This window comes from Desmodus rotundus, chromosome 8, assembly GCF_022682495.2.
Source record: "Desmodus rotundus isolate HL8 chromosome 8, HLdesRot8A.1, whole genome shotgun sequence".
NCBI lineage: Eukaryota > Metazoa > Chordata > Mammalia > Chiroptera > Phyllostomidae > Desmodus > Desmodus rotundus.
This window is the reverse complement of record NC_071394.1, coordinates 98,338,220-98,352,893: the sequence shown is the minus strand read 5'-3', so window position 1 is coordinate 98,352,893 and position 14,674 is coordinate 98,338,220. Positions and strand designations below refer to the sequence as shown.

General features: G+C 56.1%; 1 protein-coding gene across 8 annotated transcripts in view; it reads right to left on the bottom strand.

Annotated features, from left to right (window-relative positions):
• Positions 1 to 22: 22 nt before the first annotated feature.
• Positions 23 to 14,674, bottom strand: part of GRIP2 (glutamate receptor interacting protein 2) — a 95,167-nt gene continuing 80,515 nt past the window's right edge. For 6 of the 8 annotated variants that reach the window (XM_053929690.1, XM_053929692.1, XM_053929691.1 and 3 more), the window contains exons 17-24: positions 13,944 to 14,088; positions 11,774 to 11,913; positions 10,969 to 11,148; positions 9,780 to 9,948; positions 8,050 to 8,155; positions 4,749 to 4,892; positions 3,641 to 3,787; positions 23 to 2,641 (exon numbers count right to left, since the gene is read on the bottom strand). In XM_053929690.1, the coding sequence (XP_053785665.1) occupies positions 2,483 to 2,641; positions 3,641 to 3,787; positions 4,749 to 4,892; positions 8,050 to 8,155; positions 9,780 to 9,948; positions 10,969 to 11,148; positions 11,774 to 11,913; positions 13,944 to 14,088 (1,190 nt within the window). In that variant the 3' untranslated portion in view covers positions 23 to 2,482. Of the gene's footprint in view, positions 2,642 to 3,640; positions 3,788 to 4,748; positions 4,893 to 8,049; positions 8,443 to 9,779; positions 9,949 to 10,968; positions 11,149 to 11,773; positions 11,914 to 13,943; positions 14,089 to 14,674 lie in introns of those variants that run through there. The other 2 variants (XM_053929695.1, XM_053929694.1) reach the window with 2 other exon arrangements.

Sequence of the window (14,674 nt, the reverse complement as noted above, 5' to 3'; positions counted from 1 at the left end):
TAAATAAACACCCAACTCCAGGTGCATTTAAATAATTTTATTTAAAAAATCCAAATCAACCCAACAGCATCCCACCCCCAAGTCCCAGGTCACTGCAGCCCCGGTGGGACTGACAGGTTTGCGCAGGGCCCTGACCGGCCCCCAGTGGCCTCTGCAGGCCTCCCCTTGGCTTGCAGTGCTTCCCGAGAGCCCTAAGAAACCCCGTGTAGAAAAATACTTTACAAGGAATATGCTCTCATCTCAGCCAGAGAAAAATACAGCTTTTAGGGGTGGAAGGGGCACGTTGCAAGGGCTGTACCCAAAATGCATAGGCAGGCAGGATGCTCACCAGGGACGGGTGTCAGGAAACGTCAAGTCTGGGGCGAACGATCCCATGAGAAGCCAGAAGAAATATTGCATATGAGAAGGCCGGCCACAGTGAGGAGGTCCACCCGCCAGGCCTCCAGGCCTCGTTGCATCCGTGGGTGAGGGGAGGGGTTGGCAGAGGCCTCAGCCCGCGGAGGGAAGGGAGCACTGGTCAGGGTTAGAACGCCTCTTCCTTCGCCCGCAGTCACCGCAGCCTTCCCAACCCAAGAGGCCCTGGGAGCCTGCTCTGTCTAGCTCTGTCAAATGACAGAGGCCCAGAGAGGCTGGGCCACTTTCCTAAGGTCACACAGTTGAGGTTGTGAGTGGCCATGTCTCTGCTGTACCCCACCCGCACCCCAAGCTGAGGGTTCTTGGCGTTTGCCTGGTGCCTCTGTAATGGGGGGGCGGGGCCCTTTCACTGGGTGTGGATTCTCGCACAGGAATCCAGATAGTAGAGGCACTGGGCAGTCCCTTCAGGGCACAGAGGGCTCTCCAGGGAGGGCGCGTGGGGCAGGGGGCAGGGAAGGGGGGGTGAAGAGTGGGGAGGCAGGCCCTTAGGGAGAATGTGGGCAGGGGGCCATGGGGGCCACAGTGGACAGGGAGGCTCCTGCCTGCTCAGATGCCATCCACCCCTTGATTGTCTGGGGGTACACCAGACTCAGAGGGGGTCACCCAGCACCCGAGCAGAGGCTCAGGGGAAAGTAACAGGCCTCTTGACTCCCCATCTAGTCCCTTGAGTGGAAGAACATTTTCAGGGGACAGAGGTGGAGGTGGGTGCAGGTGGGAGTGGGTGCCCCATTTTCCTGAGACCCCCATTAAGAGCTGGGTAGGACAAAGCCAAGCCCCAGGCCTGGCAGCATCCTGCCTGCCCAACTCCATCCCAGGGGCCACACCCTGGGCCACCAGGGGGTGGCCCGTGCCCTTCTTAATATCAAAAGCGTTTCTGGTCTGTGAAAAATGAGGAAAATGATTTTAAGAGATGCTGGTGCTTCCAGATTGCAAGTGGGAAGAAACTTCCTTGAATGACCACCTTGGACACTGTCACCACTGGGTGGGAGAGAGGACGGCCCATCTCTCCAGCCTGTCTCTCTCCTGTCTGTCTCTCCATCTCTGTGCTTCTCCCTCACTCTCTTGCTCCACCAGGCAGGACATTCTATTTCCACGGCTTCCCACCTTCACTGAATGGAAGGTGAATGGAGCCCCAATTTTGTCCCCAAATGACTCCCTCCTCCTGCAGGGGCCTGGGCTCAGAGGGGTGTATGCAGATGGCTGAGCAGCCACACAGCCTTCCAAAGAAGCAGGAGGGGCTGAGAGCCCAAAGCCTGACACAGCTGCCCCGTGGGTCCAGGAGCGCAGCCTCACATTGCAGAAGCTTCGGACCAGAGACGCCATGAATGAAATAGTCAGTGACTTGCACATCAAAGGCGCTTCCTGGATTCCAGAGGCCGCGGCTCAGAACCTTCTAAGTGGGGACATCAGAACCAGAGAATCTCGGAACCAGCAAGCCCAACACCAGGATTCTGGAGGAGGAGGTGGGCTCCTACCCCAAGCAGCATCCTTCCTGGCGATCAGCTCTCCAGCTGAAGTGCCCCCCCAGCCTCCCCCTGACTGCCCACCACCAGGAAGCTAACCCTCTCAGCACCTCTGGAGGCACCACCAGGATGCCTCACGCTTCAGTCTGCCACCCCACTTCGGTGTCCAGCTCCCCACTTGCTCACCTCCTGTGACAGGGAGCTCACTCCACTGTGGCAGTTCTTTCCAGCTCCACAGCTCTGCTGTGAGCAAGTGCATCCTACACTGAGCTGGGCTCTCCCCACCCCAGGTACCTCTCTGAGGAAGCCCTCTAGGGACCTGAAGCCACCTCCAGAACCCTCTTCTTCAAGCTGAGCAGCCTGTCTCTGTTGGGCCAGGCACCTTCGGGCATCTTGGGGACCCAAAGTGGAAAAAGACCTCGATGCCATTCCAACTGGGGGCGGGGGCTCAATGGCACCCTATTCACAGAACCAGAGAACAGAGACAAGTCCTGCCCACAGCTCAGAGCCGGCCAGATGGACAGATGGACGAATGGAAGGCCCCGTCTCCAGGCCAGCTACAGGTCTGGGAGCCAGGATCTGCCGGAGTGGCCCTTTGGATGACCTCAGAGCATCTGGGGGCTGCTGGGACCTGGCGCTCGTGGGGTCCGGCTGCTCTGTGCCAGTGGGTTGCGGCTGACGACCAGCTCCAGCACATCGCCCGCCTCGGCCAGGAGCGGCACCGCCAGGCAGCAGTCGAAGTCCCGCGTGCGCACGTGGTTGACCTGTGTGGTGCACAGCCAAGGGGGCAGACTGGGGTCAGCCTGCAGGCGGGCTGAGATGTGGGAGTCGTGGCATTTCCTAAACGTGGGCCCCGCCCCTACCCAGACACAGGGCGATCTGGAACTGGAACATGCACACAGAGTAAGTCATTCTGCATTTAACCCTTCCAGTCCTCCTGGGGGTTAATCAAACAGCAAGTGCTGGGAGGTGCCAGCCTGTCCTCACACCCTGCTTCGCTCCCTTTTCAGGGAGAGAGGGCACACACGCTCCTAGCCCCGTGCCTAGGACTGAGTGACCAGGCCTTTTTTCTATTTTTCTGTATTTTATGTTGGCCCTCTATTTCAAGCAAACAGTGCTGGGTTTTCGTTCCTAATTGAGTAGAAAAGTTTCCTGTTAAAATAAATTTAAGTTGAAAAAACATCATCGATTTAGAGAAAACATATATTCAGTAAATTTAGCACAGATAAGGCAGAAATCACCCCAAGGGAACAAAGGTAGCTGGGGCAGGTGGCTGGGCCAGGACGCCCATAACTTTCCATCTGCTCGGCTACAGTTGCCAGCCTCCCTTGCAGTTGGTGAGGTCACAGGACTAATCTGGCCAATAGGCCATGTAGGGGAGTGATGGGTAAAGTCAGAAAAAACCCATATACAATTTTCCAGTCTGGTTTCCTCTGCTGTAGAGTCTGAGGCAATGACCGGAGAGGGTGGAGCCTCCATCAGCCCAGGCGGAGCGAGGCTCACTCCAGTCCACAGTGGACACATGTAAGCAATAAATAACTGTTCACGTGTGTTAAACTACTGAGGCTCAGGGGTTGTTACTGCAACACTGGGCCTAACCTAATACTGCTGGTGGTGTCATTCCCATTCACAGATGGAGAAGCTGGGCTCAGGGAAGGGAGGTGAGCTGTCCGAGGCCACTCAGCCAGGGTGGAAGTGGGGGTCTCTCCCCTCCCTGGGGCTAGGAGAGCACCCCGTCTGAGGTGCCCCTGCCGCAGCATTACCTGGAGGACCCTGTCAAAGGGCTGGAGGCCTCCACGCTGGGCAGGCCCGTCAGGACGCACAGTGTGGACATAAACGCCCTTCTCCAGGAGGCCATCTGAGACGCTAAAACCAAAGTCATTCCTCACAGGGTCCTTGTGCAGGGTCACCTGGGAGCAGAGGAGGAAGAGGTCCCTTGAGTGCTGAGCGTTGTCCCCAGCTTCCCACAGGGGCCGAATCCCTTGGTCTGGCATTCCATGACCCTGGGACCCAGCCCAGCCCCCTTGCCCAGCCCCCTTGCCCAGCTGCACGCCCCCTGCTTTATTGCCTGCGCCCACGTCGCGCCCCCCCTTCTGCACTGCAGCAGACCCCATCCCCAGCTCACAGCACTTGGTCGCAGCAGGGCCCCCGAGGAAGGGTGCTCCTTTTCGATCCTCCCAGGAGAAGGCCTCAGTGAGGCCTTCACCCCCCCCCAACACTTGCTCATCTCCCACTTTATCAGATAGCTGGCTTTAGGCTCAGAGGTTTCTGAGGGCTTGTGGGTGAGAGGGTCTTTTTCTCCTATGTGTTTTTTATCTGTATAATAACCTACAGATGCCAAAAAAATGCTGGCTTTAAGCCCTGGCTGGTGTGGCTCAGTGGATTGAGTGCCGGCCTGAAAACCAAAGGGTCACTGGTTTGACTCCCAGTCAGGGCACATGCCTGGGTTGTGGGCCAGGTCCCCAGTAGGGGGTATTTGAGAGGCAACCACACATTAATGTTTCTCTTCCTCTCTTCTCCTCTCTAAAAATAAATATCTTTTTAAAAATGTTGGCTTTTTAAGGCAGTAATAAACATATACACATATATATACACATAATATGTAGAAGCCTTTAATTTTATATGTATACACACACACAATAACTTAAGTTGGGAAAAAGTAAGTCTACTTAAAAATATATTAATAAGAGCTCAGTGTATAGCATAGTGCGTGTGCCTGTGATGGAAGTTTGGGGAAACCAGCATAAAATCCCCCTTTCCTGGTGGAGGGGAACAAGGGCTGGAGAGGGTTGGGCCCATCTGGAGCCCAGGGCGAGTGCCCATGGCACCAGGACACTTGCCCAGGCCTCCTGCGCCCACCCCAGCACCCACCTTGTGCATCTCCAAGGGTGTCGGCGGCAGCAGCTCCCGCATCTCCTCAGGGGAAGCTCGTCCCTCCCGGCCCCTCCGCCAGGGCCGGCGGCCAGGCCTGCCCTCAAGGGCCACACTCTGCACAGTGCCTGTCATGATGGATGCCTGCGGGGACACAACCCGTCACTCGGATGCTCACTCTGTTTCAGTCAGCTGCTTTGGACACCTACTATGTGCCCGCCTTCCAGTGGGGAGGAGCCCAGGTGCAGTGCTGGCCTCCTGGGGCTCGAAGGATCGATCGGTCCCACAAGTAACCAGAAGAATCACCATTGACCCTGAATTGGCACTAACTCTGTGTTGGGCTCGGTTCTAGGCATTTTATTCCGTGTGTTATTACAAGACCAGCAAATACCGTGTTTTGTTGTTGTTGTTTGTTTTTCCATTTTACAGATGAGGAAACAGAGGCTAAGAGAGATTAAGATTTGAACTCAGAGTCTGGCTCCAAAGTTGAGGGTCTTAACCACACTCTGCTACTCTGCTAATTGCAAAAACAAGTAAGATAAAATGACACACGGCAGTAAAAGTCACAGAGGCAGGTACATGGGAGGTGAGGGCCTAGGGCAATGAATCTGGTCCAGTGTGAGGGCTCAGGGACGCTTCCTGAGCTGAGATCTAAAAGATGAGCTAGAAGGGGGGTGGGGAGGAAGAGGGAACCTGGCAGGTGGAGGGAACAGCATATGCAAACCCCCTGTGATGGGGGATCTGGGAAAGGGCGCATGGAAGGAGGCTGGAGGTGAGGGCTTGATCCTGCACGCCCTGTGGACTGCAGTGAGAAACGTTAACTGTGTTCCAAGAGCAATGGGACACTGAAGAATTTATGCAGGGGGTGGGGGGACAGCATCAGATTTGTGGATTTAGTAGCATCTTCCAGGTGCTGGGCGGAGACTAGACTACAGAGGTAGGCGTGGAAGCCAGGAGAGAGCCCTGTTAGGGACCCTGTAGTGGCCCAAACAAAAGACAACTTGGGTCTGGACAGGGACTGTGGCAGTGGAGAAGGACAGAAGGAGCAGAGTTAGGACGCGTGTCGGAGGGAAGCAAAGGCACGCTGAGGGCATGCCCAGCGGAGTCTTCAATGCAGTGCTCCAAGCTGAGAGCAGCGAGTCTGTGGCCCCAAGGGAAACTTATTCACTGGGAAATCCATAGGAGGGGGCGCATTTGGGGTTGGCGGGGTGGGAGGATGTACTTCTCAGGTGTGATATTACACAACTTCCTAGGCACAGAGGTACCTCCCCAGCCTAGGAACTTCTATCCTCCCGCCCATCACATTATCTGAGTTTCCGCTATTAATGCAAGGTTCTGTCTCACATTGGGGCTGCAGGTTTTGGCCCTTCAGAGATCCCCCAAGGGAAGGCAGATTATGACTACCATTGTCTTGGGGTCAAAGGCTTGGGTGGGGTGGGGAGGAAGAGAGGGGCTCAGGGGAGGATATCAAACAAAGAGGCACAGAGGCACCTTTCTCAGCTCGTACACCTGGTCTTCACCTGCCTGGAGGACCAGGGTCCGAAAGGAAAGACAAGAGGCTCAGACTCCTGGGGTCATAGAATCATTAAAAAATGAAATCAGGGTATCATAGGCTCTTGGACCCTTAGAATTATAGAATTCTAGAACTTCCAATTAAGACGCAGACTGAGCTGAAACAGAAAGCTCACAGCTCTCTCCAAATCTTGTGGAAATTAAAAATTTAAAAATAAACACTTTCAGCCCTGACTGGGCAGCTTAGTGGATTAGATCATCATCCTGATACACCAAGGCTGCAGGTTCGATCCCCAGTCAGGGAACAGTTAAGAATCAACCAATGAACACATAAATAAGTGGAACAACAACAACAAAAAATGGTGTTTTTCTACCTCTAAAATCCATAATAAAAATAAACACTTTCAAAGCAAGAAAGGAAAATTTAGAGAGAAGCATGAGCAGGAGTAGAACCATGTGGCCTGTGGAAGCAGATATGCACGTTAGGAGCTGGGGTGCCCGCTCAGGGATAAGCAGAGAGCTAGTGGATGCCACCCCCTGTTGGATGGGGACTGCAGATGCCTGCCTGCCAGCGCAAGGGTTCCGAAAGGAACCCCCAGCTCTGCTCCGGCCGGCGAACCACTTGTGGGAAACCGGGAACCTTCACGTGACCGCTGCGTAAGCATGGGGCCAGAATCTCACTTCCATAAATGGAAACACTGAGCTGAGAAAGTATCGTGAAAAACTGGTCTGGAACTGATGGAGATCAAAAGCCCCAGCAAAGACCCGTGAGCCTCTGCCTCAGAGACGCTGCCATCACCCCCTGCCTGCAGGAGCACTCACTGCTGAAGGAAATCACAATGACGAAATAGGAACTCTGCCTGCTCACAGATGCAACAGACAGATAAGTTTGTGCCCAATAAACTAGGGGAAAAAGGACATGTAAAGAAACTTTAAAATAAGTCTGTTTAAAATGTGCAGAAAAATAAGAACATGACACATTAAGAAAAAGATTGTGAAGAGTTGAAAACTAATGAGGAATTATAGAGATGAAAGATGTGGAAGTTAAAATACAACATTTAGGAAATGGGTTGAACCCTAGACTGAATACAGCCAAGGAGAGAATTAGTGCACTGGAAGACATTAGGAAAGCAACTAGAACGCAGCACGGAGGAAACGCGAAAGCACAGCAGAAATTTTAACGATTGCTCTGAGTGCGAAGGAGACTCCGAAGCGAACCAGTCAGATCCTCCCTAGATCCTCCCGGGCAGCCTGTTCCATCGCAGCCCCGCTGACCTCGCACAAGGCTGCGCTCGCTTCTGAGCTCCTCTGGCTCCTCATCTCCTGCGTTGTGGATGGCGTTGACATCCACTCGCTTCCCCAGGGCACGCCCACAACCATGCTCACTACGACACATGCACACACAAACACCAAAACTGCCCCTAGGCATCCAAATGTGCACACTCGACACACGTGATCAGAAAAGACACTCAGCATTTGTGCATGCATGAGCGTGCTCACATGCACACGTACCTACACGGTTCCGATGCACACGATGATGCCAGACATGCTCCCATGTGCCCACACCCTGATGTGCCAACCACAGTGCTCTCAGTCACACTTGCGCACATGTCCATGCACAGTCTGCACGTGTGTGAAGACACTTTACACAGAGGGTACTGGGTGAGTGCACGCCTACAGGTTACATGTGCGCACAACCCCATCAGCATGCTTGCCTCCCACGGGCACACACACCAGTGTGCCCGGATGCAGGTGGCCGTACACAGGCCTGCAGGGCAGGTGGCCCTACCTCCAGTTCCCTCAGCAGTTCTGACTGACCACACGACTCCAGGTCTTCGAGGGCTTCCCCAAACACACGCCAGAAGCCCTCCTTCTGGGCAGGGCCGGGGGCTGGGCTGTAACGTAGGAACCAGAGAGCGTCAACTCCTGGCGGGCGGGTGGGCGGGCAGGCAGGCTGGGGCCTGAGGAGTCTTCTAAATGGCCATCAACGTTGGGCTCCAGGGGCCAGAGGGTGGGCAGGCAGGCGGGCGGACGGGCATCCTCGGTGGCAGTGCTGGGGCCCCGGGGCAGTGGTGGGTGACACGGAATGGGGGCAAGACGCAGTTAGGGGCAACCAAGACTGCCGGTGGTCAGTTAGAACAGGGGCAGATGAGACGGGGTGGAGAGCGGTGACACAGGACGCCTGGGAAGAGAGACAGAGGGACGGACAGACAGACAAAGAGGAGATCCATGGTGTAGCCCCAGAGAACAGCTTCTGGACCCACCCAGACACATGGCATCATAGGACAGTGACAGGGACAGAGCTGGAGCCGGCAAGGACACAGATGGATGGAGAGGATGGAGTATTTGTGCTGGGGGAGGGGGGGAGACCGCCCCGTAACTTCCATCACAGGTCCTACAAGCCCGTTATCTGCTCGGAACTCGAGTCTCATTAGAAAGGCAGCGAGTCACACTTTCAGGGGTCGGAGTTCACAAAGCCACTTGCCATCTGCAAAGTCCTAGCTGTTCATAAAATAGGCTATAGTCGCAAAGGGCTTTCTCTCTTCCAAAGGCATGCAGGCTTCCCTCTAGGGAGCCTCAGAGACGATGATGAGACATAGTCGCCTCCTTCCCTTCCCATTTGATGATGAGAGGACTCAGGCTGAAGGACATTCTCTCCATTAAATCAACTGTACACAATTGGGCTGTGGAGGTGAATACAGGGCGGCCCTTGTTCTCAGGGAGCTGTGGAATATCACAAAGTGCGCACTGGGTGCCAGGCACCGAGCTGGGGTGCCACGCAGAAGAGGCATAGACGAGCCAGGTCATTAACCGGGGAGACACAAAGTGGCCAGTGCCGCCAGGAGGCTCACCCCAGCAGCTGTGAGGACAGCAGAGGGAGGACGGGATGTCACCTGCTTGAGAAAGTCAGGGAAGACTCCCGGCAGGGGGGATTTGAGCTAGGTTTTGAGGGATGAGTAGGCACTGGCCAGGAGAGGAGAGGGAAAGGTGTTCTGGGCAGAAGGAACTGCCTGACCCCAAGAACTGACATGGGAGGGGGTGGCTAGGATGAGATGAGGAACAGCGCCCCTCCAGGGGGCCAGCTCTCGGCAGGAGCCTCGAAGCCAATGTTACAGAAAGCACCATATCCACAGCCCAGGGCTGGCGCCCATGACCCACAGGCCCTTGCAGGGGGCGATCAAGCAGTCTGGGCTAAGTCAGGAGGGTCAGGTTGCAGTTCTGAGTCTGCCGCTGCTCTGGAGAACAGGGGACTACCAGGCTTGAGAAGGGCAAACCAGGCTGCTCCCCACCTCCCCACCGTTGCCCGTGCTGTGCCTGCCGCCAGCATGCTTTTCCACCACTTCGGCCCGGCCAAGGGGTCTGCTTGATGCATCTCTCCTCTCCCAGGAAGGGCTCCTCCTGGGGGCCAGGCAACACTCTTCCACTGCTGCCGCCGCTTTGGTCAGGGACCAGCTACCCTCACTCATCCTACCCAACAGTCCAGGACTGTCTCTCCCGCATGGCGCTCCCACCACAGACCTAGACGGTGGCTCCCAATCCTCCTCTTCCTCGGGGAAGCTCCTGTCGGCAGGGGCTGGGGTATAGCTCGTCCTCCGGGGCTCGGTGGGTGGGGGGCTGCTTCTCCGCCGGCTGGGCTGCCACTCCTGTGGGTTGACACTCCGGGTTGTCATCTGTGGAGTGTAGGGACCTGGCAGGTGGAGACAGGCGATGTCTGCATCCTCTCTGGGCCCTTAGCTCGCCTTCTTTCCGGACCCATTTATAGCCTTGCTGGCTGACCCTGAACAGGTCTTTGCCCTCTCTGGGCCAGCATGGCCACCCAGGGTGCCCTGAGGGCTCCTGCCCCCAGGTCCCTACCCCAGAACCCCTTAGAAATCCTGACCATCTGGCAGAAGAGTTAATGCCCGGGCTCCAGGTCCCTGTCCCAGCTCCATTGGGCTCAGCTGCGTGGACCCCCTGCCTGAGAGGGAGGGTCAGTGTGTTGGCCGTCCTCCCCTCGCCTTTCAGAGCTCTGGAGGTCCTGCCTGGGGTTGAGCTGGGACACGCTGACCAAGTGCTCCAGATGGGGGAGCTCTGACCCAGAGAGTGGTGACCAGCGCTGGGAGCCACCCAAGGTCACCTAGAGGCCTCACTCCACTAGTTTCCTGAGCGAGGCCTCGGGGACTCCCTGTGGCTCTGGGTCACAGAGGCCAGAAGGCCAGCCACGGGGCTCAAGGGCCCCCTGTCACTCCCGAGGCCACCCATGGGTCTCAACACGTGTGGACAGGGGAATTTGTGTCCTAGGAGAGCACCCTGGAGGTTTCCACCCCAGGCTGCGTTTTTTAGGATGGGGTGGGAGGGGGCCTTCTGCCTTCCCATATTCAACGGGATGCAGTGAACATTGACTGAGCACCTGCTGTGTACTGGGCATCAGGCTAGAGTGAGAGAGACAGTGGAAGTAGGACGAGCGTGGCCTCCAGCCTCACGGAGGGGTGCTGTGGGTGCTGATCAAAAGATGTGCGAATGCCTGTGGTCTATGCTCTGCGGAGTGGGGGTCCCTGAGAATGGCTAATGGGGCCCACCAGGTCTGCCTTCAGGGAAAGCGTCCCTAAAAGATGGAGCTAGGAGAGAAGGTGTAAGGGGGACCAGGTAGAGACAGCCCTGCAAAGGCCTGGCAGCTGGGGAGGCCCAGAGAGAGCATGCTATTTGTCCAAGGGCTCTGAGCTGTTACCTGGGCCCCCAAAGCCGCTCTCTGTGGCCGAGCCGTCCCAGGACTCCACGGCGCTGTCCACACTGGGCACCGCAGGTGAGAACCGGGCTGCTAGCAGTCCTCCTTTGAGTGCCTCTGGCGGGTCCTCATCCACATCGCTGGGCTCGCTGAAGCTGCCGGACTTGTGGGGTTGGAGCGGGCCTGGGAGGAAAAGGGTGGGGTGTCGCTGCCACTGGTATCTCACCTTAGAGGCACAGAGATGCTTAGCAAGCCTCGGTTTCCCCACTTGAGTCTGATTTGGGAATTCACAGGGGCTGAGACCTGCAGGCCTGCTGCTGGGCAGTCTGACATGTGTGAGGCGCCATGTGAAGAGACAAACCCATTTCACAGACGGGAACACAGGGGCGTGGGGAAGCTGCACAACATGCTCGTGCCCAGATGGTGAGCAACAGTGGAGCCCAGATTAGAGGGAAGACCCCACAGCTCAGGTTCTGGACATCGTGGCTCCCTACAAAGGCGCAGGGACAAACAGGGGAAGCTGTGGAACACACAAGCTATGACCACGAGGCACAACAAGCAGTCAAGAGGCAGAAGGTGGTGAAGAAGAGGGTTCAGAACCAGCCTCTGCCCAACACCAGCTGTGTGACCGTGGGCCCATCAATGCCCCCTCTGAGTCTTGTCTGCTCAGCTGTCTCAGGCATCCCCCCACCTCCACGGTGGTCAGCTAGGGGTCTGTGAGGTGGGGCACCAGGCCTGGCGCAGAGGCACAGAGAGACCTCCCTTCCGGAATGGGCCGAATGGCCCGAGGGTGTAAGGTGAGGCTCACGGTCTAGTTGCTTCTTGATCTTCAGTGTGACGGTCTCGCCAGCCACCTGCAGGAGGTGGATGGCCTCACTCAGCGGCCGGCCCTTGAGGCTAACGTTGTTGATGGCCAAGATACGGTCCCCAACGTGGATGGCACCAGTCCTGGGGAGGAGGCACAGGGCAGAGGATAGGTGTTAGACACTCAGGCCTTCTGGGGCGGGGGGTCTGCCCTCGGGAAACCAGGAACCCCAAGGCAGTCATCTGGCTGACCTCAGTTAAACCCAGCTGCCAAAAGAAAAGTAAGTGTGATCTTGAGTTGCATCAATAGAGGTATAAAGTCAAGGATCTGGGAGGGGATTATCCTGCCTAACTCTAAAGTTAGGTCTGCGAACCAGTGTCAAGCATGAGCCAACCACAAACGAGCTGCCAAATTCTAACTACATGATCTTGGGCTAGTTTCCTAACTTCCCTCAGTTCCTTCATCTGTGAAATGGGGGTGATAATACTTATTGAATTATTATTGAAGTATGGATGAGTAGAGTGGATTCGGGTTTCCATCCAGCAGAAATACATGGGCAGCTGTTCCTCTGCCTGGGCCTCAGGCTCCCCCCACCCAGAGAATGAGCATAATCCTCAGGGCCCAGTGGTTTTCTATCTAGACACTATTACATGTTCTCAGGAACTCTTTAAAAAATGCAGATGCCTGGGCCCATCCCTGAACAATTAAATCTATGGGGCCGGGGCTAGGGGAGGTGATTCGGAGGAGCAGCCAGGACTGAGGGTGGGGACGGAAGTTTCAGCGTCTGCTGAGAATGCACTTGACCCAGGTAGAGGAGAGAGAGGCAGAGGATTGGGGTGGGGAACCTAAATGTGATGTTGCACCCAGGTAGAAGCTCCCACAGGGTCCGGCCTCTCATCTCCTTGTCTCCAGCTTTGCCCAGCAAGCCCTCCTGGGGACTGGGGGAGTGAGTCAGTCAGGGAATGGCAGGCATGGGGGGAGGTCCGAGCTGGGCCTCCAGCCGCATGTGGCTACGGGTCCCCTGAACTGTGCTGCCCTAAACTGAAATGTGCTGAAAGTGTAAAATACACACTGGGTTCTGAAGACATAATATGAAGAAACGAATGTAAAATACTTTGTTAATGTTTATGTTGATTACATGTTGGAATATTTACTGTAATTGTTTCTTTTTACTTTTCTAATGTGGCTACTAGAAAGTTTATAAATGAATGGGTGGCTTGTATTATATTGCAAGTGGGACAGCCAAGCTAGATCAGCCCAACAAAGGTGGGGAAACTGTTTAGTCCCTGGTGCGGATTGCCTGGAAGGTAGGTACCCAGTAAATGTGGGAGTTTGAGGTCAGAACCATCCACACTGGCCTCTGCAGTCTGCCATATGTCCAGCGGGGGGCGCTCGAGGAGCAGGAACACCAACAGGGAGCTGTCCTAGGAAGTCTCAGCCCCAGAGCTCCTCCCATCCTCCCGCTGCAGCTCACCGCCCAGTGGGCCCCTCTTGCACTGTGTCCTCCTCCAGGGACCTACCCTGCCCCTCCAGCCTGGCCAGGCTCCCCCTTCACAGCCAGCTCTTCTCTGTGCTGCAAGCTCACTGCATGGCTGAGGGGAGAATGCTCCCTCTCACCCACACTGGGGTGTCCTCCCTGTGAATCCTGTGGGCCCCCTTCGACCTCTGGGGCCCAGATCCACCTGCTCCCCCCAAAACCAGAAAACGTGGGACACCCCCTCTTCTCACAGCTTCCTCAGCTGCCACAGTTTTGGGGATATTTCCCAGGGGAGAGGACAGCAGGGGGCAGGCCACCAGTGTGCCAGGAAAAGCCCCGGACTGTGCCGGGATCCAGGGGCTGGCCGGCCCCTGTACTACGAAGGCACAGCAGGTGCTCCAAAAAGGCCCACAGTGCTGGCTTTCCAGAAAGGGTAGATCCCCCGCCCCTACCCACCCCAGGCAGGGAGGGCACTGAGGGATCAGCACACCTCTATCCAGCACTGATCTGGAGCTGGGAGGTCTGCAGGGCGCTGTCCCGCCTCTGCAGAAATGAGGCTGGGGGAGGGAAGGGACAGGCCCGATGGCCCCCAGAGCACAGATGTTGGAACAAAGGTCAGAGTCCAGTTTGGTGAATCCCTGAGCCAGCTGCTGCTCCAGGAGGGTCCCTGGCCCACCCTAAGGGGCTCTGGCTCACCTCTCAGCCAGACCGCGCTTGGTGAGGCCCGAGATGACAATGGGGTCAAAGGGCTCCTCCGTGCCTGAGATGGTGATGCCCAGGGGGCCCCCGTAGCGTTTCAGCTCCACCGTGTAGCTGATGGCACCCGTGGTCTCCTGCTCATCTGCAAGGCGGCACCCATCAGGGTGGGGTCCAGCGGGGCAGGGTCCAGGAGCTGGGCACCCCCAGCCCTCGAACCCTTGGCGCACTTACTCATACTCATCCACCAATTCACACATTCACTGGTGCTGTGACTTCAGACGGGGCAAGCTGGGACTCTGAGGCCATTTTCTGCCTCCAGAATGGTTTTTTTTTTTGCACCCAAACACCATTTAGAAAAAGAAAAGAACCATGGAACAAATATTTTTAAATGTAGATTTCACACACCATACAAACAACAATGATGATGGTGATAGCGCTAATCATGATAAGAAGAAACCAGATTCCCAGTTTACCTTAAAAAAAATATGGGCCCACAGGTGACCCTCTTTCCCAGGGGTTGGTGACTGCCCCTCTGAATAAGGGATCTGCCCTCCAGTGGCCACAGTCCTCACCCCTCCCTTTTGTCCCCCAAGCTGTGTCATTTTTCTTACCTCCTGTCAGTTCGCTCACTCATGTCACCTGTCTGGCCCCCAGATGTGCCCCAGTTTGCAGTATTTGCTCGTTCACTCATACACCCACTCACACAGTGGTGTGTCCAGTCCCTATTC